Source organism: Ovis canadensis, chromosome 1 (assembly GCF_042477335.2).
Source record: "Ovis canadensis isolate MfBH-ARS-UI-01 breed Bighorn chromosome 1, ARS-UI_OviCan_v2, whole genome shotgun sequence".
NCBI classification, from domain to species: domain Eukaryota; kingdom Metazoa; phylum Chordata; class Mammalia; order Artiodactyla; family Bovidae; genus Ovis; species Ovis canadensis.
Genome location: NC_091245.1, coordinates 182,292,583 through 182,316,014, shown reverse-complemented (window position 1 = coordinate 182,316,014; position 23,432 = coordinate 182,292,583). Strand labels below are relative to the sequence as shown.

The 23,432-nt window shown below is 43.3% G+C and overlaps 1 protein-coding gene across 50 annotated transcripts in view; it reads left to right on the top strand.

Annotated features, from left to right (window-relative positions):
* Positions 1-23,432, top strand: part of ZBTB20 (zinc finger and BTB domain containing 20) — an 838,712-nt gene that overhangs the window by 803,614 nt on the left and 11,666 nt on the right. For all 50 annotated transcript variants that reach the window (XM_069553780.1, XM_069553617.1, XM_069553866.1 and 47 more), the window contains one exon: positions 21,081-22,685. In XM_069553780.1, coding sequence (XP_069409881.1) covers positions 21,101-22,685 — 1,585 coding nt within the window. In that variant the 5' untranslated portion in view covers positions 21,081-21,100. The remainder of the gene's footprint in view (positions 1-21,080; positions 22,686-23,432) is intronic.

Below are 23,432 nucleotides of genomic sequence, written 5' to 3'. Positions count from 1 at the left end.
AAGAATGTAGTGCTGTCTTCAGAGACAGATATGCGATCAGCTGAGAGCATGCATGAGGAGTCTAGGAATTCCTTGCTCGAAGGTAATTTCAAGTCAGATCCTTCGACCAATCACTTCATACCAGGTACCATAGTAAAACCTCTCATTACCACATGGGCTGAATAAGCACAGCTGCTTTTTTTTTAGCTTTTCTTCGGCTCCTACATCTTTTGTTCTCTCTAAGGAACGTATTGCAGTTAGAACTTTTTATCAGCGTGGAAAGAGAGTAAAGTTAAGCTGGTCTAAACCTATTATTATACACATGGGGAAACTGAGGTCCAAAGAGAACAAAGGCCATACCAAAAGGTTCTCAGTATAGTGAGTAGAAGAGCCAAACATATAATCTCACTCCTTCCATCCTCACCATACTGTGTTGCCTGTTACTGAGTCTGCGAATAAGAGAACTTACATTTTCCGAATCAGAAGGAGTCAGCACTATTCATCCATCAATTTACTGAATGCTTTCAATGTAGAGGATCAAGCCTAGGCATCAGACAGGATACAGCTTTTCAATATAAACTGGAGCCCTTTGCTCAGAGCCTTAGAGTCTCATGGAAAAGTTTAGACATATTCACACCAACTGCCCTGCAGGGTGGTTAAAGCTATATCCCTATGTACCTGGATGCACCAGAGCATCTATTCACTCAATTCACTGGCTTGGCAACCATGTGTAGAATACGTCTTAGGTGTCTGGCACTACAGTGAGTTCTGCAGAGGCAGATAAGTGGAGACAAACAGACCCTGCCACCAAGAATTCTTAGTCCATACCCTCAAATCACCATTATCTTAGAAGTTAGAAAGTTCACAAAATATATTATAATCTAGTTAACATTAACTTCCAGTTTAATTTATCAGGAAAGGTTCCATTTGAGCTCCCTTGAAGGATGAACAGAATTTTATTGGTGGTGAGGCATTAGGAAAAGGTATAAGGTGTTTGCATTCTGGGGCAAAGCTGTGGCAGGGTTTTAGGTAAGGGGTTGCCATGACCTGGCCTTTGCTTTGGGAAGATCTAATCTAGCAGCAGGGATGCGGAACATGGTTGTACATGGAAGAAGGTGACTCGAGAGAACGCAGGGCCCAGGAAGCTTTGTCAGCAGTTCAGATTATTGGTTACCTGAGGGGGCTGGTGAAAGGGGCATGGGGAGGACCTAGACTCAACAGACTTTATGGATGAGGGTGGGCAGCTCTCTCCAATGCATGCAAGTGAAAAGTGAAAGTGAAGTCGCTCAGTCGTGTCCGACTCTTCACGACCCCATGGACTGCAGCCTACCAGGCTCCTCCATCCATGGGATTTTCCAGGCAAGAGCACTGGAGTGGGGTGCCATCGCCCTCTCCAAGATAAGAGAGAAGAAATCATCAAAGATAGTTCTAAGAAATCAAAGAGAGAAGATGAAAAAGAAGTAACTAGACGACTGAGCGTCTTCACTTTCACTTTTCACTTCCATGCATTGGAGAAGGAAATGGCAATCCACTCCAGTGTTCTTGCCTGGAGAATCCCAGGGACGGGGGAGCCTGGTGGGCTGCTGTCTATGGGGTCGCACAGAGTTGGACACGACTGAAGCGACTTAGCAGCAGCAGCAGCAGCCGAGGACAGAATACAAGTCAATTTTATACAATGCTGAGGGTGAGATGCCCCTGGTGGCTCAGACGGTGAAGAATATGCCTGCAATGCAGGAGACCCGGATTCGATCCCTCAGTCAGGAAGATTCCCTGTAGAGGGGAATAGCTACCCACTCCTATATTATTGCTTGGAGAATCCCATGCACAGAGGAATCTGGCAAGCTACAGTTAATGGGGTCCCACAGAGTCAGACAAGAATAAGCAACTAAGATTTTCACTTTCACTGAGTTATGCGATAACAGGGGTAGACCCTGTGGAGACAACTAACATTGAGCTCTAAATAGGGTTCCGGAGTAGAGAAGGAGGGATTTGAAATTAGGAATAGCAAATGCTTTGACCAAAAGGGCCATACTTTAAGTCATGAATGTGAAGTAAATTCGAAAAAGATTTAGTTGAGAGAAAAAAAAGAAAATAGAACCTTGAGAAATATTTATACATTTCATGATAAGAAAGAGAAAGAAAATGGTGAACCCTCAAAGGAGGGAAAGAAAAGATGGTCTAAGACATAGCATATATACAAAAATATATGTAAGGGAAATTTGGAAAGCAGGACAATTGAGAGAGACCACCAGGTAGAAGAAGGGTCAGTGGTGTTGGGTGCTCAGACAAGGAGGATGGGTAGCTTCCTGGAGGCTGCCGAGAGAGGAGTCAGTTGTGTCATGAAAACACCATACAGAAGGGTTCAGGAGCAAACAGAATTGAATAGGAAAGCAACAATTATGAGCCAGTTTTTTTTTTTTTTTTAAAGCTTAGTACTTTAAAAAGAAATAATGAACAGCTAATGCAAAAGCAGGGTATGAATATTTTTATGATACAGCAGCCCCAAGCCCATTTATAGACCAAAAAATAAAAACCAGTGTTAAGGGAGACTCTGCAATTAAATAGGCAAGGTGAGAGAATTAGAACTCTCATTTTACAGGGCAATTGGGATGATAAATGTATGTAAAGGAAATTTGAAATCACTACCCAAGCCCAAAGAATCAGTAATTTTATTACATTAATTCTTTCTCTAATTCTTTCTCTTCCCTGTAGCTAATAAGAACTAATGTTTTGCAAGAATTGTTACATCCTCTTTGGATGACTTCACAAATATTCACTAACCCTCAGTAATCTCTGAGCATTAGGTAGAGGACAGGTATTATATACTTTGAGCCTTTCAATTTTCTAAAAACTTTTAAAACAAGTTACTTCAAATCATAATCCGTTTTTAAAATGCCACATTCTGTGACTATCTTTCAGGATAGATCCCATTCAAGTAGTTACAAACAACAAGCCTGTGTGTTGTTCTCGTGTACTCTCTCACTGTCACAAACATCGGCAAGTTCATTATTTTGTGGGTGGTGCTTAACTTGTTTACTTAGTCTTATTGTTCTCTTTGATGGTTAAAGACTTCCCTAAGGCCACAGTCCCCTGGAAACAAAGTATCTGCAATTCCTCCTACTTCAGGGTGGTGCTCTGGAAACAACTAAATGAAATGTTATTTTGCTCTGCTATTAAATTACTGTAAAACTAAGAAAATTATTTTATCGCTACTAGAAATTATACAAACAGCCACATGGAGGAATTTTGAGTACAGGCTTTTATAGTTTCACAGGGAACAATGAATTCATAGTTGACGTCAACATGGACCTTGAGGAGGTTTTCCTTTCCTCTCCACCTCCAGAAAAGAATTCTCCCTGACTCATTTATCCTCAGTGGTTTTAGCTAGGTTCATGTTATCAATTTTACACCAAAATCTCATGCAGTCTTAGATGAGGGCAGACATCATTTTTAAGAAAGCTTGGTGTGGCACGTAGAATACCATATAAAGAGTTTCAAGAAGCGGTGACTAAATTAACTTTGCCATTCGTTTTCTGCCGTAATCATTTCCTTTCCTGTATAATCACTTATTGTCTCTTTGCCTCATATCTCAACTGCTACTTGGATATAAAGGTGATAATGAAAAGAAAGTGTATATAAATTTGAGCTACAGGGTGTAATCCCACATCTTATGGAAAATGCACTTGCAAATTCTGAACTTCAATTCTGAGAACTTAACCCCATGGAAGAGGAAGTCTACCTTTTTTTTTTTTTTTCAGGGAAATATCATAGGTTTTTCCACTGGGCCTGGGTTTTTGTTTTTTGGGGTTTTTTTTCTAATTTGAAGAAAAAAAAAATCCCTAAATCTAGTCTATTCCATTTTATTCCTGACTTCAGGTTCCAGAGTGGTAATTGAAGCAGCCTCATACACCTGGGCTGACAGGCTGAGCAGCATTCCTCCGCAGCCTTGATGTCCTCCAGTAGTGACAATGCGCTGAGGTTTTAAGCAGAGAGTAGAGCTTCCCTGATAGCTCTGTTGGTAAAGAATCCACCTGCAATGCAGGAGACCCCAGGTTCAATTCCTGTGTAGGGAAGATCCGCTGGAGAAGAGATAGGCTACCCACTCCATTGTTCTTGGGCTTCCCTTGTGGTTCAGCCGGTAAAGAATCCGCCTGCAATGTAGGAGACGTGGGTTTGATCCCTGGGCTGGGAAGATCCCCTGGAGAAGGGAAAGGCTATCCACCCCAGTATTCTGGCCTATCCATGGGGTAGCAAAGAGTTGGACATGACTGAGCGACTTTCACTTTCACTCTAAGCAGAGGGTAACCTCTCTCTCCAGGCTTCCCTGGTGGCTCAGATGGTAAAGAATCTGCCTGCAATACAGGAGACGCAGGTTGGATCCCTGGATCGGGAAGATCCCCTGGAGGAGGGCATGGGCAACCTACTCCAGTAGGTTGAGAATCCCATGGACAGAGGAGCCTGGCAGGTTAAGGTCCAGGAGGTCACAGAGTCGGATGCGACTGAAGTGACTTGGCACGCATGCAGCATTGCCCTCCAGAGGAGGAGTTCCTGACCTGGAGGCCTCGGGTGCTCCACCAGCACCATGACTGCGCCTGCCTCTCAGAGTCTATGACCTCCCTAAGAAGATAGGCACACAGATGCAGGCCAGTGTGGACACCAGCGTGTAACTTTCCGTGGACTGGTGCCAGGAACTAAAAGAAGGCAAGAGGCACTTCCCCAGGACGAACCCCAGTCAGAACCTGTGTCCTCAAACCCGCCCCCTAAAAGGAAACCAAGATTCAAAGGAGAAAGTCCAACGTGGGTTCTCAGCATGCCCGCAGGGGACGGGCAGGTATGCTGACAGAGTTCGAAAGCTGTTTCCTGAACATGTTGATGATGAACTAAGGGTGTGACCCTGTGTTGCTCTCACCCCATGGCCTGGCTGGTTTACCCTTTTACCTGTGGGCTTCAGCCTATACATGAAGTTTACGTGCCTCTGGTTAACCTCCCTATGTTTCCGTGTCCTCGAGTGCATGATGAGAATGGCAATAATGTCTACCTTGCAGCATTAGTATAAGGGTTAGGGAGTGCTATATGGAAGCCCCTAGAACAGACCAGACAGTGCTCAGTGAATCTGAGCATTTGCTTATAGTGTAAGGATTTTAAATTATTAAATAAATATGGACTCAAAGTGATGCAACATAAGTGAAGCCTGTAGCAAGTTTTCCATCCCTCCCTCCTGCTGAGAGTGACTGAGACAGAAGCCCTGGGTCTGTAGGAAGGTCTACTCTCCACTTCAGGAAAGGACCATGCCCCTCTCCTTGTCCCTTCTGAGATTCAGGCCTGGGCAGACAAGGAAGCCTCTCCATCATCTTTTTTCCTGCTTTTATTCCCCTGTTTTTCTTGTGTTTTTCTAAATATTGGAAGAGAATAATACAACTAAGCATCTACTTTGTGTCAAATACATATCATTCTTACAAAACACTCCATTTTACATATAAGGAAACTGGCTCAGAGAAGTTTAAAAAAAAAGTTCCTGAATCTTTTTTTATGGACTTGGAAAGGTTTAGCCTATTGTTTACATTATAGTGTAGTATTAAGCTACTGTGTTCTTTCTTGTCCTCATGTATATTCTAATCTGTGAGATATTTTCAAATTATGGAGAGTGGATGCGTGTATAATCTGTCCTCAGAGTGCATTGTGGAACCCATGGCTGTCCCTCCTGTGCTTTTCACTGTTCATCTTTTCACTGTCCATCTCCCAGCCCTATTACCCGAAGAGGCCAAAGCATCAGGTCCTGAGAATGGGCACACTGCCGTGCTCCCACGTCAGAGAGAGGAGAGGGCCCCTTCTGAAACGACACATTTACAACTAAAGAAATGCATCTATTATCTTTTTGAAAGGCGGTCTTCCTGATGGCTTCAGAGTATTTTGAAATAAATCAAAATAGAGGTAAAGTTAGAAGTGTAAATGTGTTTTAGTGCCAAGGAGGATTGCTCTTAATCACTCAGCTCACTTACCTTCCTCCATTCTGAAGCAGTTTTCAGCAGTTGGGGAAAAAAACATGGTCTTAAGAAATTCAGTAAGACCTGTTGGTTCATTGTACCCAGTGAGCCTTTCCTGTCCTGTGGTGCCTAAGTGGTTTGAGGTAATGGGTGGAGATAACTTCAGGCATTTGCTTCTCTCACCTGTGGAGCCCTTTTGCTGCTGAGTATAGAATTCCAGAGACACATGGGTATGGAACTTGAGCTATAAGGCTTTTAGTAATAGTCGCAGATCAAATGCTTAACTAGATTGTATGTAAGTCAGTATAAATCCCAAGTCAGAGTTTTAAAATAATAACTTACTGAGTCATGATTTGTACATCTCATATGCTGTATTCCTTAAATCACATGTTGATGGCTAATCAGCAGAACCCAAAGATGCAAATTAGATGATACAATATTTACAGAGAAAATACATATATAGCTTGCAAAGTAATGATCCTGGAGCCTCAGGGTTGCAATTCTACCAAAAAAAAAAAAAAGATACCAGTTGCAATCTGAACTCTCAACATTGTATCCAAGAAAGGAATGAATATAACAATAGAGAGAGTTTCAGGACAGAACTTGGTGGTTAAAAGAGTGTGGACCTTCAAGAGACATGTTTGAGAAAGAATCAGAAGAAATACTAGGTAAGACAAATTAATTATTCCTAGTCCTCAAATAATATTCCAGAAGTTAAATTATTAAATCTTTATTTTGTCTGGGTGGAAGACTTTGGTAAGGCAGAAATTCTGTCTTGTTCACTGCTGATTTCTTAGCACCTAGCAGAGAAGTGCTTAGTCGTAATAGGAGCTCAGCAAATCTTTATTGAACAAATAAATGAATGAATGAATGTGGTAGGGAGAACTGAGCAAAAGTGAGAGTGTGCTTGTGAGAATTTCTCACATTTGTAAAAGTAGAGTTACTGATTTTTCACCTAATTGTTTTCTTTCAGCAGACCAACAAAACAAAGTGTATCACAGATACCCACTGGTTTTTATGCTGGGAAAACAGAACCACTTTCTGTTGGATGTAGGCTGCTACATGTTTTGATTCGAGTAGCAATATGGGAGGGTTAAGGTCGACTTTGTAGGATAATCTGGTGCCTGTTTTTGATAGATATCATGAAAATAGACACTTATTTTCAAGATGCTCAAACAGATGATTAGGCAAAAGCTCCAGCAAACCTTGAAACAACAAAAGGGAAAGGTTTTCCCACTCTCGCTTCCCGTTACTGTACCATCCCGCACAGCTTTCAGCAACCCCACACCCTCCTCCTGGTCTCACCCTTTTCCCAGGTCTCAGCTGGGCCTAGGGAGTACAGCGTGTGTCAGTCTAGCAGATACGGTTCTTGAGAAATCCACTCGGCACCCATGCTCCCGAGCCTCTCTCCAGGGAAGGACGTAATGTGATCTGCAGCAGACGGAGCTGGCCCAGGGAAACAAGCAGTTGGCATGGAATAGAATCCTGGTGCCCTCCTGCTGAAAGGGCCCTCCAACTCTATGCCCACCCTCCCTCCACTGGCTGGACAGTAGAAAGATGTGTCAAAAAAACAAATTCCTGGCTGAATGCAGAGAGGATTATATGAATGAGAGATGAGTTCATGCCTCGAGAAGCCTCCGCCATCCCACTTGAATAGAAAGCTAACTTTGAAGCCACTCTGTTCTCCATGGCACGATTTCGTACAGACTCAGCTTCAGAATATGGTTGCCATCTGCTGCCAGCACACAAGACTAAGGAAGTATTGGGGAGGGTAGGAGGGGGCCAGGCAGGAGGGAAAGAAGAGAGACACTCAAAGTGGGCTAATGATCTCCTTTGTGTTGGAGTCCAGGTTTCAGAACATCAGTCCCGTCCTTCAAGAACAAAATGTCAGTGTGTCTTAGACCGCACCAGGCGCCGGCACATCAGATAAGACCTGGGCTGTGTGGTGCTCGGTCGCCGAGCCTTGAGAAGTGCTCAAAGTGAAATTAAAGGAGCAGGCTGAGAAGACTGAAAGGAGAAAGGCTTAGGGTAGAACACAATCAGGAGGGCTCTGCAGATACGTGTTAGGGTTACAGTAGTCCAGAAACGAATCTACTAATTAAAGGGCCAGAAAATGCTACAGAGAACAGAAATCAAAGGATATGAGAAGAAATGAGACACTTCTCCCTATACTTTGAATACATGGTGATCCTTTAGTAGAAACTCAGGGTGAAAGTGACCTGGCTGTTGTGTCCTGTTGAGGATTTAAACAGTTGATTAAGAGTTGCAGATGGTGTACTAGAGGCATGGCTGTGTGGTCCTTTAAAAACAGAAAAGGCTGTTAAGCAAAGCCAAGCAAGACCAGAGAACATCTCTGCAAGGCAGTGACTAGCTCGTGGATCTTCATAGTTTCCCTGATATTATCTGTATAAATAATTGGTTATGGCACAGAATCATATTGCTAATTTATATCCTGAAATGACATGCCAGAGAATAATTATTAATCTAGGGTATACACTGGTGAAAAAAATATTGCCGTTAATTTTGCTTTTGAGAAAGTTCAGCTAGTTGAAAGCAAGTACTCTTATAGTCAGTAGTAGTTTTGAATCTCCAGTTTGAGAATTTGCAAGGTGGGGAGATAGAAATCCTTTTGGCCATACAAGGAAATAATCTCATCAACGATGTGTGTAATATAAGCATTGACAATCCTAAGCATGCAAAAATCACTTTAGGGAGCACAAAGTGATAGCCCAGCAGTATGTCACACCCAGTGCCTTGGTGTGGCCAAAACAGTTTATTTGTTGCTGCGTGAGCTCTGGCCTTGACTCCTGTCTGCCATCAGGAACAAGTCACACAACTGTGACTCAACCACAGTTAGAATATTAGTAATGCCCTTAATCTATCTTGTATACTCCTTCTCTTCTTAGGAACCCTAGTCTATTTGTCCTACAACATCCTTGTGAAGCACAAGTATCTTTCTTTTATACGTGGGATAACTAGTTCCCCAAGGAATAACTTAATTCTTTGTCTCTAAATATGAAATGATTGATAACCATTATATGGCACAGCTCATTTTACTATTTTTCACATTATTTCAGGTTTCCCAAGCAAAGGGCACATTTTATCTTTCTCATTATTATTTTTAATTGGTTTTCAGAAAACTTGAGATAAAAACAGAATTTAACAAATATCCCATGGAGATATTTGGTGTTCTCTTTCCTTTCAAGAATAAATTAAGACCTTCTCCACTCCTCTCTCCTGACTCTCTCGGCAGATAGTCAAAATCCCATGCCAATTTTCAAATGAATAAGGGTTCATTCTATTAGCTGGATCACAGTCCCCCTACTAAGGAAGCCCAGCCTTGTAAATTCATGTCTGGAATCTGCAGAAGTTACTTTTGATTATAAACTTTAACCATATGACCTGAAGGTTTTTAAACAGTACTAATATGTGACCTGGTTATGAGTTCAGCAATAAATTTGTACCCGGTATGCGAGAGGCCAAAAAGAAACCAGTGTCTTATTCTCTCTGGTGACCCACAGCAAATGTTGCATATTTACTTTGTAAATGAGGACACCCAGTGGCCACCAAGTGAAAATATTCTAAACAATCCCTGACACTGTTTATGCAAATATAAATACCCATTGTCAAAGCTGATTGATAGATCATCTCTGTAACATCTGTTACCAAGCAGTTGAGCTTCCCTAAGTTAAGCAAGAGTGGTGGGAGTTTGGTCTGATCGCTTTGGTACCACTTCATAGATTGGCCATCTCTTCTCATTTTGAGTTGCAAAGTGTGGCTCAGCTTTGAGTTCCACTGCACCTTCACATGACTTGAGGCCCCAGTGAGCTGCCTCTTGGGGGGAATGGAACCAAAGAGATGTGGATGGTATGACATGTGTCAAAAATCACAAATGAAGGAGCACAGATTGTGGGAAATGCAATGAACACATAAAAAACCACTTGCCTTAGAGCTTGAATTCATACTGAACACTGAACTTCCCCAATGAGAAGGCATGCTGCGATAAAGGACAAGGGGAACAGCATTGCCCACAACTGCAGGGGTGAAAATAGCCCTGGGCCTAGAGCCTGTAGACACAGCTCAGAGAAAAGGGGCATCCTCAGGACCCATATTGTCATCAGCACATCTGGGATATGCAGGGGAGAAATGAGCAAACAAATGCTTAGATGAGACCTACTCAGTGGAAAGAAGTGTGGTGGGCAACGTGAGGATTCGATGATCTGTGATGAAGCTGTAGTTATAACAAGGCAAGGTACCAGCCTCCAGGAAGCTGAGAGCCTTCTTATAGATATAATATGTGTTTAGTGGCTCAGTAGTATCTGACTCTTTATGACCACATGGACCATAGCCCACCAGGCTCCTCTGCCCATGGGGATTCTCCAGGCAAGAATACTGAAGTGGGTTGCCATACCCTCCTCCGGAGGATTTTCCCAAGCCAGGGATCGAACCCAGGCTTCCCACATTGCAGGTGGATTTTTTACCATCTGAGTCCCCAGGGGAGCCCAAGAAAACTGAAGTGGGTAGCCGATCCCTTCTCCAGGGGAACTTCCTGACCCAGGATCAAACCCGGGTCTCCTGCATTGCTGGCAGATTCTTTACCAGCTGAGCTATCCGGGAAGCCCTCTCATAGAAGTCAGGCACAAATGAAGAAAAATGAAGACAGAATAATCAACAGCATACTCTTAAGGACTGTGAGGAAGTTCTGATCTATCCTACAACGTTGAGGTACAAGAAATGTTTCCTTACTTTTCTATAGAAAATTAAACCAAGGTCCCTATCAGTAAGGCTAGTTACGTTTCAGGGCTTCCTTCCCCTCTCTAGACTTGTACAAGACTCATGAGATCTAGGGAGGGGTCAGAGTCTTAGTCTATAATAGTCTTCATCATCAGTATTACTTGTCTGCCTAACGAAGTTGCTAATTTGACTGGTCCATCTGACTGCCCAGCACTGCTGTAGTCGTGGTCTTTACTACTTAGTATGGGCCCAGCCCAAAATCATCATTGTCCCTCCCAAGTGAGGGCCTTTTTATTTCCAGCCTCCAAAAGTACACCAAGCAGTCAACCCAACTGGAGTCATGTACCTCATGCTTTGGCACCTTGCTCATTTGAGGGGAAGTTTGGGCTCAGAAGCAACAACTACCAAGGGAGCCCAGAAATGAGGGCAAGACTTGGTCTTTCTTAATTGCCTTATTATTGTGAAAGTTTTATAGTTCCATTAAAAAATAGAAATTAATGTTTCAGTTTCTTACCTCACCATCAGTGGGAACTAGGAAAAGAAAGAACTCAGGATGGAGTTCAGTAATCAAAGACGGCTCCACAGAAAAGAAAAAACTTTGAATTGGGTTCTCAAATGGTAGCTAAGATTTGTTAAGTAGAGAAAGCACAATAATCTTAGGACTCAGGACAAATTCAGCAGCAGAAGAGAATTAAGAATGAATGAATGTGCTACATCAAGATATTTGCAAATGCAGGAGACCCGGGTTCAGTCCCTGAGTTGGGAAGATGCCCTGGAGAAGGGAATGGCAACCCCCTCCAGTATTCTTGCCTGGAGAGTCCCATGGACAGAGGAGCCTGGCAGGCTACATACAGTCTAGTCTACAGGGTCATAAAGAGTTGGACTCTACTGAGCAACTAACACACAGCTTCTTGAATTCATGCAGAGATTTTATCTGGGGAAAAATGAGAAAATAAGATCAAATCAAATTGGTGAAATAAGTCAAGATAATTAAAATGTTACCTAGCAATAGAAGACTCTTAAACAGCTTAATATCTTTTATCCTATAATATGTAAACAATATAATAAAATATTATATAAAAGATACAATCAAGAATATAATAAAAATAAGATTAAAATATAGTACCTTACTCCTAATTAGAATAATTGCAAATTATACCTTCCACTTCACTTACTTACCAGTGCTTTCCAAGTTTTTAAGTTCTAACAATGTTTATTTAGACTCTTCTTCATCTCAGCATGAGCCAAAAAGGAACTTACATCTTATTTTTTCTTAAGGAAATCCTGTGCCTGCTTTTATAATGTATCACCCTAGGTGGGCTGTTGAGATGTAGTTTCTGCTACTTTCTTAAACTGGCCCACATCAAATCACCTCCGTTCTGTCTTAATCAGTTATCCAGCAAAACAAATTTACCTCTTTCCCTGGCTTTTCCTTGTTACTTTGAGAAGCTGTATGCTGTATGTCAGTCATGTCCAACTCTTTGCAACCCCATGGATCGTAGCCCATCAGGCTCCTCTGTCCCTGGGATTCTCCAGGCAAGAATCCCACTGGAGTGGGTTGCCATTTCCTTCTCTAAGGGATCTTCCTGACCCAGGGATTGAATGCGGGTCTTCCACATGGTAGAAGGCCTTCATTCCTCAGAACAGTCTTTCATGGCTCTAGTCCACACTTTCCATACCGAAAAAAGTTTATCCATCTCCTGCCAACAGAGAGCAATGCTTAAAAACTGGTTGTCACAATGAAAGCAGCTTATTTTTTTCTAGGGAGACACAAGCAAAGAGAGCATGAATCTGAATGTCTGCTTCGAAAGCAGTCTCAGAACAGTGAGCGGCAGAGGAAGTTTTGTGAATTGAGGAGCTCTGTGATTATTTTAGTCAAAAAGCTTTTGTAAAATGACACTATAGGGTTCTGTTTTCTCACTTATTGAAGTTCAGATAAAAGTTTTCCCAAAGTGGAAAAATTAATTTCTTACCTAACTATACTTCATCACCAGTTGATGATATTTTTCAAAGGAGTACCTCAAGTCACTGCAGTTAAAATTTTGTTTTTCCTCTAAAAAATAAGTATATGATGATGAAGAGATCAAAAGGGGAATAGATAAGTAAAAAGATGCTGGTTTTTATATAAACACTTTTTAAGCGTACAGTTTCCTCCCAAATAAAGGACTTATTAACTATGCATTTGAATATATAGACCCTTCTGTCAAAGCCAAGTTCAGACTACATACTTTGTGAATTTAAGTAGATCCTTTTGTTCATTTTTTTAATCCCACCCACAGATGCAGTATCTCTGTGTTTTTGTTCCTCAGATTTAGTGAACAAAGGAAAAGGTTACAATAGGGCAGCAGCTAAATTTGTAAGGAAAGAGCTTTGGGGGGGCGGGGTGGAATCAAACCCCTAAAAGTGTCTCAAAATGTTTACAACATAAGAGGATTTACAGGCATCAACCTCAGATTTCATTGACTTTTTCCCTTAGTCCCAGCAGGTCCTCCCTCTTCAAGAAGAAGCCATTTCATTTCAGCTTTAGAATGAGGGCATAGGTGTCTTTCAGAATGTTGTCTAGAATTATAGCTATCCAATGTCTTTGTTCACAGAGTTAAAACTTAGCTTTCGCCACTTGTACTGTAAGAGAGTAAAGGTATTTGAACTTTAAGTCTTTTGTTCCACTGGAATTAGATGCTCAAAGTATGTAAATTCATAAAGTATGTAGCTTGATAATACCCCAAAATGAAGTGTTAACTTATGTTTATAATTGGTCCCATAAAGTTGATGTACAATTATTTGTTGATCAATTGTTTGATAATAAACTCACCTCATAACTAAAAGGATTTAAGTTGGCTTGAAAAAATATTCAATACATTAATAAACAGGAAAATATATTTGTATATGGCTATAAAAAGAAATCTGAATAGAAGTGAAATAAGGAGTTGAATGAGGGTGAGGGTAAATTTTACATAGAAGAGTGCACCATAGGTCCTACATAGTTGCTAAAGTGTGGCCTAATACTATTTTTACTCTTTCAAGTAAAAATTTAATGTTAATTCATCACAAAACTTTGATTTATTCATTTATGTATATACATTTATTCATACAACTGTAATGCTGATACTGGTCCCTTCTTTGATTTTATAGTTATGTAAGTATATGAAATATGCATTTTAAAATAACTTTTTATTTTTTATACAGTTTTTATGGAGAAGGACTTGGTGACCCACTCCAGTATTCTTGTCTGGAAAATCCCCTGGACAGAGGAGCCTGGCAAGCTACAGTCCATGGGGTCAAAAGAGTCAGACATGACTGAGCAACTCAACAACAAACATACAATTTGTAAAGCTTACTTTCCATTTACAGAACATTAGCTATATTCCCCACATTGTACAGTACGTCCTGGAGCCTGTCTTACACCCAGTAGTTTGTACCTCTCACTTCCGCACACCCTATGCCACCCTCCCCCATGGGTAACCACTAGTTTGTTCTCTGTATCTGTGAGTCTGCTTCTTTTCTGTTATAGTCACTAGTGTGTTGTATTTTTTGTATTCCATATATAAGTGATATCATACAGTATTTGGGAGAAGGAAATGGCAACCCACTCCAGTATTCTTGCCTGGAGAATTCCACGGAAGAGGAGCCTGGTGGGCTATGGTCCATGGGGTCGCAGAGCATCAGATAGGACTGAGTGACTATTATTCAGTCATTCATACAGTATTTATCCTTCTCTATCTGACTTGTTTCACTTAGTATAATGCCCTCCAAGTCCATCTATGTTTCTGCAAATGGCGAAATATTATTCTCTTTATGGCTGAATAGTATATATTATATATGTGAAAGTGTTAGTTGCTCAGTCGTGTCTGACTCTTTGTGACCCCATGGACTATAGCCCACCAGTCTCCTCTGTCCATGGAATTCTCCAAGCAAGAATAGTGGAGTGGGCTGCCATTTCTTTCTCCAGGGGATCTTCCTGACCCAGGGATCAAACCCAGGTCTCCTGCATCCCAGGCAGATTCTTTACCATTTGAACTGCCTGGGAAGCCTGGGTATATATACATATATGCTGCTGCTAAGTCACTTCAGTCATGTCTGACTCTGTGCAACCCCATAGACGGCAGCCCACTAGGCTTCCCCATCCCTGGGATTCTCCAGGCAAGAACACTGGGGTAGGTTGCCATTTCCTTCTCCAATGCATGCAAGTGAAAAGTGAAAGTGAAGTCACTCAGTGGTGCCCGACTCTTAGCGACCCCATGGACTGCAGCCTACCAGGCTCCTCTGCCCATGGGATTTTCCAGGCAAGAGTACTGGAGTGGGGTGCCATTGCCTTCTCCGATATGTATATATATATATACATATATATATATATATATGTATATATATGTGTGTATATATATATATGCTTCTTAAGGACCTTTAAATACTTAAAATGTGCTCCAGAATGAATGAAAGTTCATTACATGCATGAATTAATATATGAATGAAAATTCAAGTAATACAAAACATACCTAACCAAAATATTGAGATCATAAATAAAAAATCATTAGTAATTTTAATATTTCCATCTATCTGAAATAATAACCAGTGACTATAAAGTTTCATACAGAGTGCTCCCAACTTTTATAGGTTGTATATGGCTCAGATGGTAAAGCGTCTTTCTACAATGCAGGAGACCTGGGTTCCATCCCTGGGTTGGGAAGATTCTCTGGAGAAGGAAATGGCAACCCACTCCAGTACTCTTGCCTAGAAAATCCCATGGATGGAAAAGCCTGGGGCAGGCTACTGTCCATGGGGTTGCAAAGAGTCAGACCCGACTGAGCAACTTAAAATATATATATATATATATATATATATATATATATATATATATATATATATATAACTGAAAATATGTTTGAAAGTCACATTTCTAAAAATTGAAGAATTGATTTCAGTTTTAGGAGAAGAATTCTGTTACCAATCAATCATAAAAAAAAAAAAAAGATGGAATAGCTAATGGTTCCTGTAATCCAGGCTACGACAATCTGGAAGACAGGGAAACCCTCATTAGGAGATAGCTCAAAGCACTCCCTGCTCACCAGGAATGGGTAAGCGTATGAGGCATCTCCTCAAACGGTGATGACCTTCCCACAGTTCACTTACAGAGGCAGTGAGAGCAGAGATATGCTAGGTGTATGGAGCCAGGGGACTTCCCAGGTGGTTCAGGGGTAAAGAACCTGAAAGAACCTGCCTGCCAAGCAGGAGACATGAGTTTGATCCCTGGTCAGGAAGATCCCCTGGAAGGAAATGGCAACCCACTCCAGTGTTCTTGCCTGGAAAATCCCATGGACAGAGGGCCCTGGTGGGCTACAGTCCATGGGATAGCAAAAGAGACAGATACAACTTAGTCACTGAACAACAACAACAGATGGAGCTAGGGTAGAGGAAAGTCTTGCTCTGCCTACTGCTTCCCACTTGCATTAGTGATTTCCTCAGAGCCACCCTGTGAAGACGCCAGGGAGATAGAGAGGGGAGGGACATACAGGACCATCTGCTCTAGATGGTGGAATCTGCGAGCAAGCAACCCCTACCTCCCGTGGTGCAGAGACTCAGCAAGTGTCTACCCCAGGCAAAGAGGTAAAACAGACATGACTGAGGTCAGGCATCTGGCAGGACAACAGATGTAGACTTGGGGAGAAAGGGGCCTTAGTTGCATATGTACCCCAGCTTTCTCCAGTAAAAACTGGATTCTTCCCAATGGGATCATCTTGGGAAGTAGCACCAAAATGTGAAAGTCCAATATGATCACTCATCACCTGATAATATGAAAGAGCAACTTCGGTGTGCTATTGAGCACAATCTGGGAAAGGGAGTGATAAGAGGCTGGGTGGAGGCCTGCCACCTGGCCCTGTTTCATGTGCTGACCCACTTAGCACACATGAGCCTGGTGGCCCAGATTGAAAACTCGAGGGCTCTTTGGCCCTGACATTTGACTTCGGTCTGTCAACCAAAATTCATCTTGGTTTTAATTTGAGAGCTAGTGTTTCTTTCCCAGCCACAGTCTTCCAATTCCCATCTCTCTCTACAGCATCTCGCCCTTGCACTAGTCTCATTTTATAAATCTGGACTGAGAAAGGACTGGATTTCACACCTAATTAAAAGAGATTGTATTGCCTGCTGTTTCCTTTTCTTATTCCTTTTCCCTTGTGCATAGGCAGCGTTTTTATTCTGGTGCTTAGTCCTATCCCTGAACACCCGCCGTTTCAGGGACAGGCAGGAGCTGGGTTCCTACGACATAGATAGCCAAGCCCTCCATCAGCTATTTCACCACAAGCAGAATCCCCCTCCGGTGTTCACTCCTGCCTCAGCCTCATCCATACTGTGCTCATCCGCAGATCACAATCACTTAGAGTACACGATCACATTCAGGAATAGAATTCCTTGCGTGTTCCAGTGAATGCCATCACAGGCTGACTCTATATTTTTCACTCTAGTGGAAAGAAGATGGGTTACTATTTTAAAACACGCAGAGAACTATTTTTGTCAGTTGTTTTTTTTTTTTTTTTCATTTTACCCCATCAGTTCTATGTTCACACCACCATGGGGGATTTTTGGAGGGAAGGGGGGAGGAAGTGTATCATGGCTTCCCCAGATGCACAAAATCTTTGTAAAGTTGTATGGTTTTGTAGAGTCGAAGGTTGGTTTTGTTTTGTTTTGTTTTTTTTTTTGAATAGCCCAAATGCCTATTCACTGCCAATCTAAGAAAGAATGGAGTTAGCATTTTCACACCATTCCTTCCTATACAGTCTCTGAATAACCATCTAATCAAGATTTGTTTTCAATGGGGAACAAATCTTCTACAGTAGAGTATTTCAGATTTATTCCATTGGAATCTATACATTAATGCCCACTGGATGAAAAGGACCTGTTTCACAAAAGCCTGGACATTGCCTTGCCGTGGCAGAAACTCTTTCCCACTGTATTAGTGTTGAAAATGAAAGAAAGCCTGGGAAAGGACTTGCTTCAGCATTGTGTGCTGGAGGGCCGAGGCATGCTTGAATGGACCGGCAGGGTCCCCCATCGCATCTGTACACATATCAGCAAAAACCAATTCAGCCTTTCACGGCTGCTCACTGTGGTGCAGGACCAGTGCACTCAGAGATCTTTAAAAATTGTGTCTGCAAAAATCCAACTAGGTTTGTCAGGTCAGGTTGTATATGTGTGCAGGTTCAAGTTTGTCTCTGGTTTTTAATGAAGTTGGCAACAGCATTACTGAAAAAATCATAACTCGGATTATTTAGCAGACAGTGTTTTGTTATTATTGCTATAGATTTACCTGATTATTTAGACTTGAGTGGATCAGCCCAACAAGCAGTTTGAACTTTTTTTCATGAGTTTGTGTGTTTGTGTGTGTGCGCATGTATCTATGAATGTGTGTGATATAATGACAGCTCTTGTTGGTGACCATATCCATCTCTACAGCAAGCTCCATCATCACTTTCTGTGTCTTTATCTTTTCTTCTATGTTCTGAGAATTAGATGGCCCTCAGTCTTTGGGTAATCCAGGTTTCACTTGTCAGTGATCCAGTATCATGTGATAAGAAGAGCATCAAAGGAGCATGGGTTCTAATCCCACCTCAGCCACTTACTATCTCTGGAAAACCTTGGGCTAGTCATTTAGATACTTTGAAACCCTCAAATTCCTTTTACATCAAATAGTAATAATAGGACCTGTCCTGAAAATATATAGGATTGTTATAAAGAGTAAATGAGTTTACACCTGTGAAAGAGTTTGTACACTGTAAAATGCTACATGGTTATTAATTATTATGATAATTGTGATTGAGCTTCCCAGAATTATCAGAAGGAAGACAATTCTTTGTCATATATGACAACTCAAGTGATATAGCTGTGACTGCTGCTATGAGCAATTGTGTGTTTAAAGAGTGTTTTAACCTGGGTAGAAAAAAATTTTAAATAAATCCATCCTACTCAGAGACTTAGCCAATTTTAGTGCCTACCATTTTACTTAAATGAAAGAGACCTTGGTGATAGTCAAATTGTATATAGAAACCTCTACATTTTAGTGCCAGAACTCTCTTTTATCTCTTGCATTGTTCTATTTATAAGTTTTTTAAAATGTGCTTTATTAGATGACTGAGGCTATGAGACAGCACACTAATTTATGGACAGGTATATAAGTAGCTGGAGGGTACACTGGACAGGCCTTATTACACACCTTTATGGCAGACCTGTACCTAAGAACCAGGCATCATTCAGGGGCAAAGCATGCAATACAGTGAAGCAGATAAGAGTGTGAACTCTAGACACAGACTGCTGGGTTCAAATGCCAGCTTGACCACCAACTACCTGTGTGGGCCTTGAGTGGTTTCCCAGTTCCTCTGGCCTCAGTTTCCTCATCTGAAATATGGGGATAATAATACTACTGACATCATAGGATTGTTGTGAGGACTCAATGAAATAATGTATATAAAGTAGTTAAAACTTGACACTCTTAAAAAAATTGCTCTTATTATTATCACAGTGCACAAGCATGAGGGACTCAGTAAGACATTAGAATATGATCTGCTGACTGATTTCCTAAATTTTCCTTTCTAGGTTTTTGGGGCCTTCCTCTGGTGTTGTGTTTTGTATTAACAGTTATATATAGAGGATTCACCTTGATTCCTTAACCTGTCAAGGACAATTGTTTTATATAAAAGGAAAAATAGAAACAGTCATCTAATGAAATATTTTAGAGACATTAACAGACCTAATAGAAATTGGAAGGAAAAGGAATTCTCTTATGTGAAAATTTGCACAAATCATATCACTCAAAGATAACGTAGAACCTGTAGGCAGCATTTATTGAGTTTAGTGGATTTCTGTGAGGCTGACGGAATGTAAAGTTGGGAGCAAAGGAAATGAATGAGTATATAAGGATGCAGTCATAACAGCTGAACTCAGAATGAGGAGATGGATTGTACCAAAGTAGAAAAGCTAGTTGAGCTCAGACTTCTCTGCACTGGTCCTCTTTCCTAAGGTAGAGGAGAAAGAACCTGAAAAGGTGGGCATTCCTCTGTGTGCAGGCCATTACCTCTGGGTTACTTCTAACAAGACACAGGGATCTGGGTCACACCAACAACCCGTACCTAGGTCACCTAGTTTTGAAAGCCTACTTACTTGGCCTCCCTCAAGCTGATCATTCAGTTGTGAAGGCAAAAATGGGGAATGACTGAAGAATGACTTGGAGAGAGGGATTCTTTAGAGCATAGGAAAACAATAGGAAAGCCCTCAGTCTAGTGTTATAGACACTTGTTTTCCTTCTCAATCTGGGCTTTAGGTGTTACCAACCTATCCCTTGTCTGTACAGCCTAGGATATAAGGGTGGCAATAGGTCAGGCTGTCCACGTGTGCCACATTTCAGACTGCTGCCTTCCTCCTGGCAACTGTCTGATATATCCTTGCAAGAGCAGAGAGCACCCAATTCCTGAGATAACTGAACATCCCACTCCAGGTTAACCCTACTGTTCCGACCTGCTTACTAACAGTCCTCCCAAGTGCCCGGTTTGAATGACGAATATGGTCACCTAGTGTATTCCAGTCTTTCAGGTCAACACTGCCATCTTTGACCTTTCTGACGTTTCTTCTTCCTTAAGCCTCAGAAAATTCAGACAACCACCATATAACATACAACACCGTAAAAAGTACTCAAACAGGTCTCACCAAAGAGGATAAGAAAAATGTAGATACAGACAGTGGGCAAGTGCTCCTTTAGCAAGAAGATTGCATTCTAGAGCCTGTCCCTCCACTGGAAAACTCTGTGGTAACAATTTGATGTCTATCTTAGTCTAAGATGAATTTTCCAAGAATTTTTGCATATGTGGTGTGGATTTGTGGAATGTGCCATGTTAATTAAGAGGAAGGGAATTAAATATTGTGGTCTATGAATAAAATAAGGAATTTTGATAAAGTGAGAAAAATACAAGCTTTCCCAAAGGACCTGGGCTTAGGCCTGTCTAAAGTGGAGGCAGAGTTTCCTGAGAACAAGTCTTCATTTGCCTTTTGGTTCTTATTTGCTGAAGCCGTAGGAATAGCAGGCAATGACCCATCTATTTTTTAGACTGCTGTACTTCAACTGACAACCCTGGTTGAAGGTCTAGGGGGTCAATTATGGATTCAGTACCCCCAAATAGCTGGGGCCCTGTTGCAACAAAATCCAAGGCCTTGTTACCATAGGGCATCATACCCACAGGTCGACCTGATGCAAAGCCTATCCATCTTGCCAGAGAGCCTGCTTGTGTCTGCAAAGGGGTGCTGCTAGGAGCCATGAGCATTGCCCACCTGAGACCCAAATGTTAGGGATGCAGCCAGCTTGCTCTGACCCACGCCCTGTGTTGTGTCTGTCTCGCCGTGCAGGTGACATCAGTTGCAAGGGGATGACCGAGCGCATTCACAGCATCAACCTTCACAACTTCAGCAATTCCGTGCTCGAGACCCTCAACGAGCAGCGCAACCGTGGCCACTTCTGTGACGTGACGGTGCGCATCCACGGGAGCATGCTGCGTGCACACCGCTGCGTGCTGGCCGCCGGCAGCCCCTTCTTCCAGGACAAGCTGCTGCTGGGCTACAGCGACATCGAGATCCCGTCGGTGGTGTCGGTGCAGTCGGTGCAAAAGCTCATTGACTTCATGTACAGCGGCGTGCTGCGCGTCTCGCAGTCGGAAGCCCTGCAGATCCTCACGGCCGCCAGCATCCTGCAGATCAAAACGGTCATCGATGAGTGCACGCGCATCGTGTCGCAGAACGTGGGCGACGTGTTCCCGGGGATCCAGGACTCAGGCCAGGACACGCCACGGGGCACTCCCGAGTCGGGCACCTCGGGCCAGAGCAGCGACACCGAGTCAGGCTACCTGCAGAGCCACCCGCAGCACAGCGTGGACAGGATCTACTCAGCGCTGTACGCCTGCTCCATGCAGAACGGCAGCGGCGAGCGCTCCTTCTACAGCGGCGCTGTAGTCAGCCACCACGAGACTGCGCTCGGCCTGCCCCGCGACCACCACATAGAAGACCCCAGCTGGATCACGCGCATCCACGAGCGCTCGCAGCAGATGGAGCGCTACCTGTCCACCACCCCCGAGACCACGCACTGCCGCAAGCAGCCCCGGCCCGTGCGCATCCAGACGCTGGTGGGCAACATCCACATCAAGCAAGAGATGGAGGACGACTACGACTACTACGGGCAGCAGAGGGTGCAGATCCTGGAGCGCAATGAGTCCGAGGAGTGCACGGAAGACACCGACCAGGCCGAGGGCACCGAGAGCGAACCCAAGGGCGAGAGCTTCGACTCTGGCGTCAGCTCCTCCATAGGCACCGAACCCGACTCCGTGGAGCAGCAGTTCGGGCCCGGGGCAGTGCGGGACAGCCAGGCCGAGCCCGCCCAACCTGAGCAGGCCGCGGAAGCCCCGGCTGAGGGCGCCCCGCAGCCGCACCAGCTAGAGACCGGTGCCTCCTCCCCCGAAAGAAGCAACGAGGTGGAGATGGACAACACGGTGATCACTGTCAGCAACAGCTCCGACAAAAGTGTCCTGCAGCAGCCTTCGGTCAACACGTCCATCGGGCAGCCATTGCCAAGTACCCAGCTCTACTTACGCCAGACCGAAACCCTCACCAGCAACTTGAGGATGCCTCTGACCTTAACCAGCAACACGCAGGTCATTGGCACAGCCGGTAACACCTACCTGCCGGCCCTCTTCACTACCCAGCCGGCGGGCAGCGGCCCCAAGCCTTTCCTCTTCAGCCTGCCGCAGCCCCTGGCAGGCCAGCAGACCCAGTTTGTGACAGTGTCCCAGCCCGGCCTGTCGACCTTTACGGCACAGCTGCCAGCGCCACAGCCCCTGGCCCCATCCGCAGGCCACAGCACAGCCAGTGGGCAGGGCGAAAAAAAGCCTTATGAGTGCACTCTCTGCAACAAGACTTTCACCGCCAAACAGAACTACGTCAAGCACATGTTCGTACACACAGGTGAGTGCGGCCCGGCTGGAAGCCTGGCAGCAGGGGGAGAGGCCGAGGGGGCTGGGGGAAGGGAGGGGCAGGACCTGTAGGTGGAAGGGAAAGTAGGAGTCATCTTTCAGATTTTACAGAAAGCCATATTGTAAACCATCTTCTAGAAGCCCCAAGTATGCCCCCATCCCACGAACAAAAGACAAAATCACAGAAACCCGTTGTGGGAAAGGGCCAAATGAGAAAACCTGATACAGAATTTGCAGGCACAACATCCTTTAAATACATGGAACTTTGAAACATATTTTTGATCCTAGATGTTTAGAAGTGGAAAAGTCCTTGGAGATCACATACTCCAGTCACCTCATTCTACAGACCCAAGTCATATAGGCCAGACAGAAATAAGGCTTTTGGTCTGTAGTGAGTTTCATATGAACCAACAGCTTGAAGAGGCCACAACAAGGCTAATGCCAGTGGAGGCTACACTTATGGTCCCTGAAATGAAGAGGGGTGATAAGCTCACTCTGTTTTCTAGTGCTGGTTCTCTACTTTCCACATCTAGAGACCACAATCAGTTCTGGGTTCTCCTGTTTAAAAGGCCAGTAGACTCTTTGGGGCACACTCAGAGGAGTATGATTAAGATGGAAAGGGCTGTGAAACCATGGCATATGAATCATGTTTGAAGGTGCTAGAGGTGTTTGGCAGTGCGTAAGTTTGAACTGAAAGTGCCTACCAAGCTTTGTCAGCTTGGCAAAATTACTTAACATT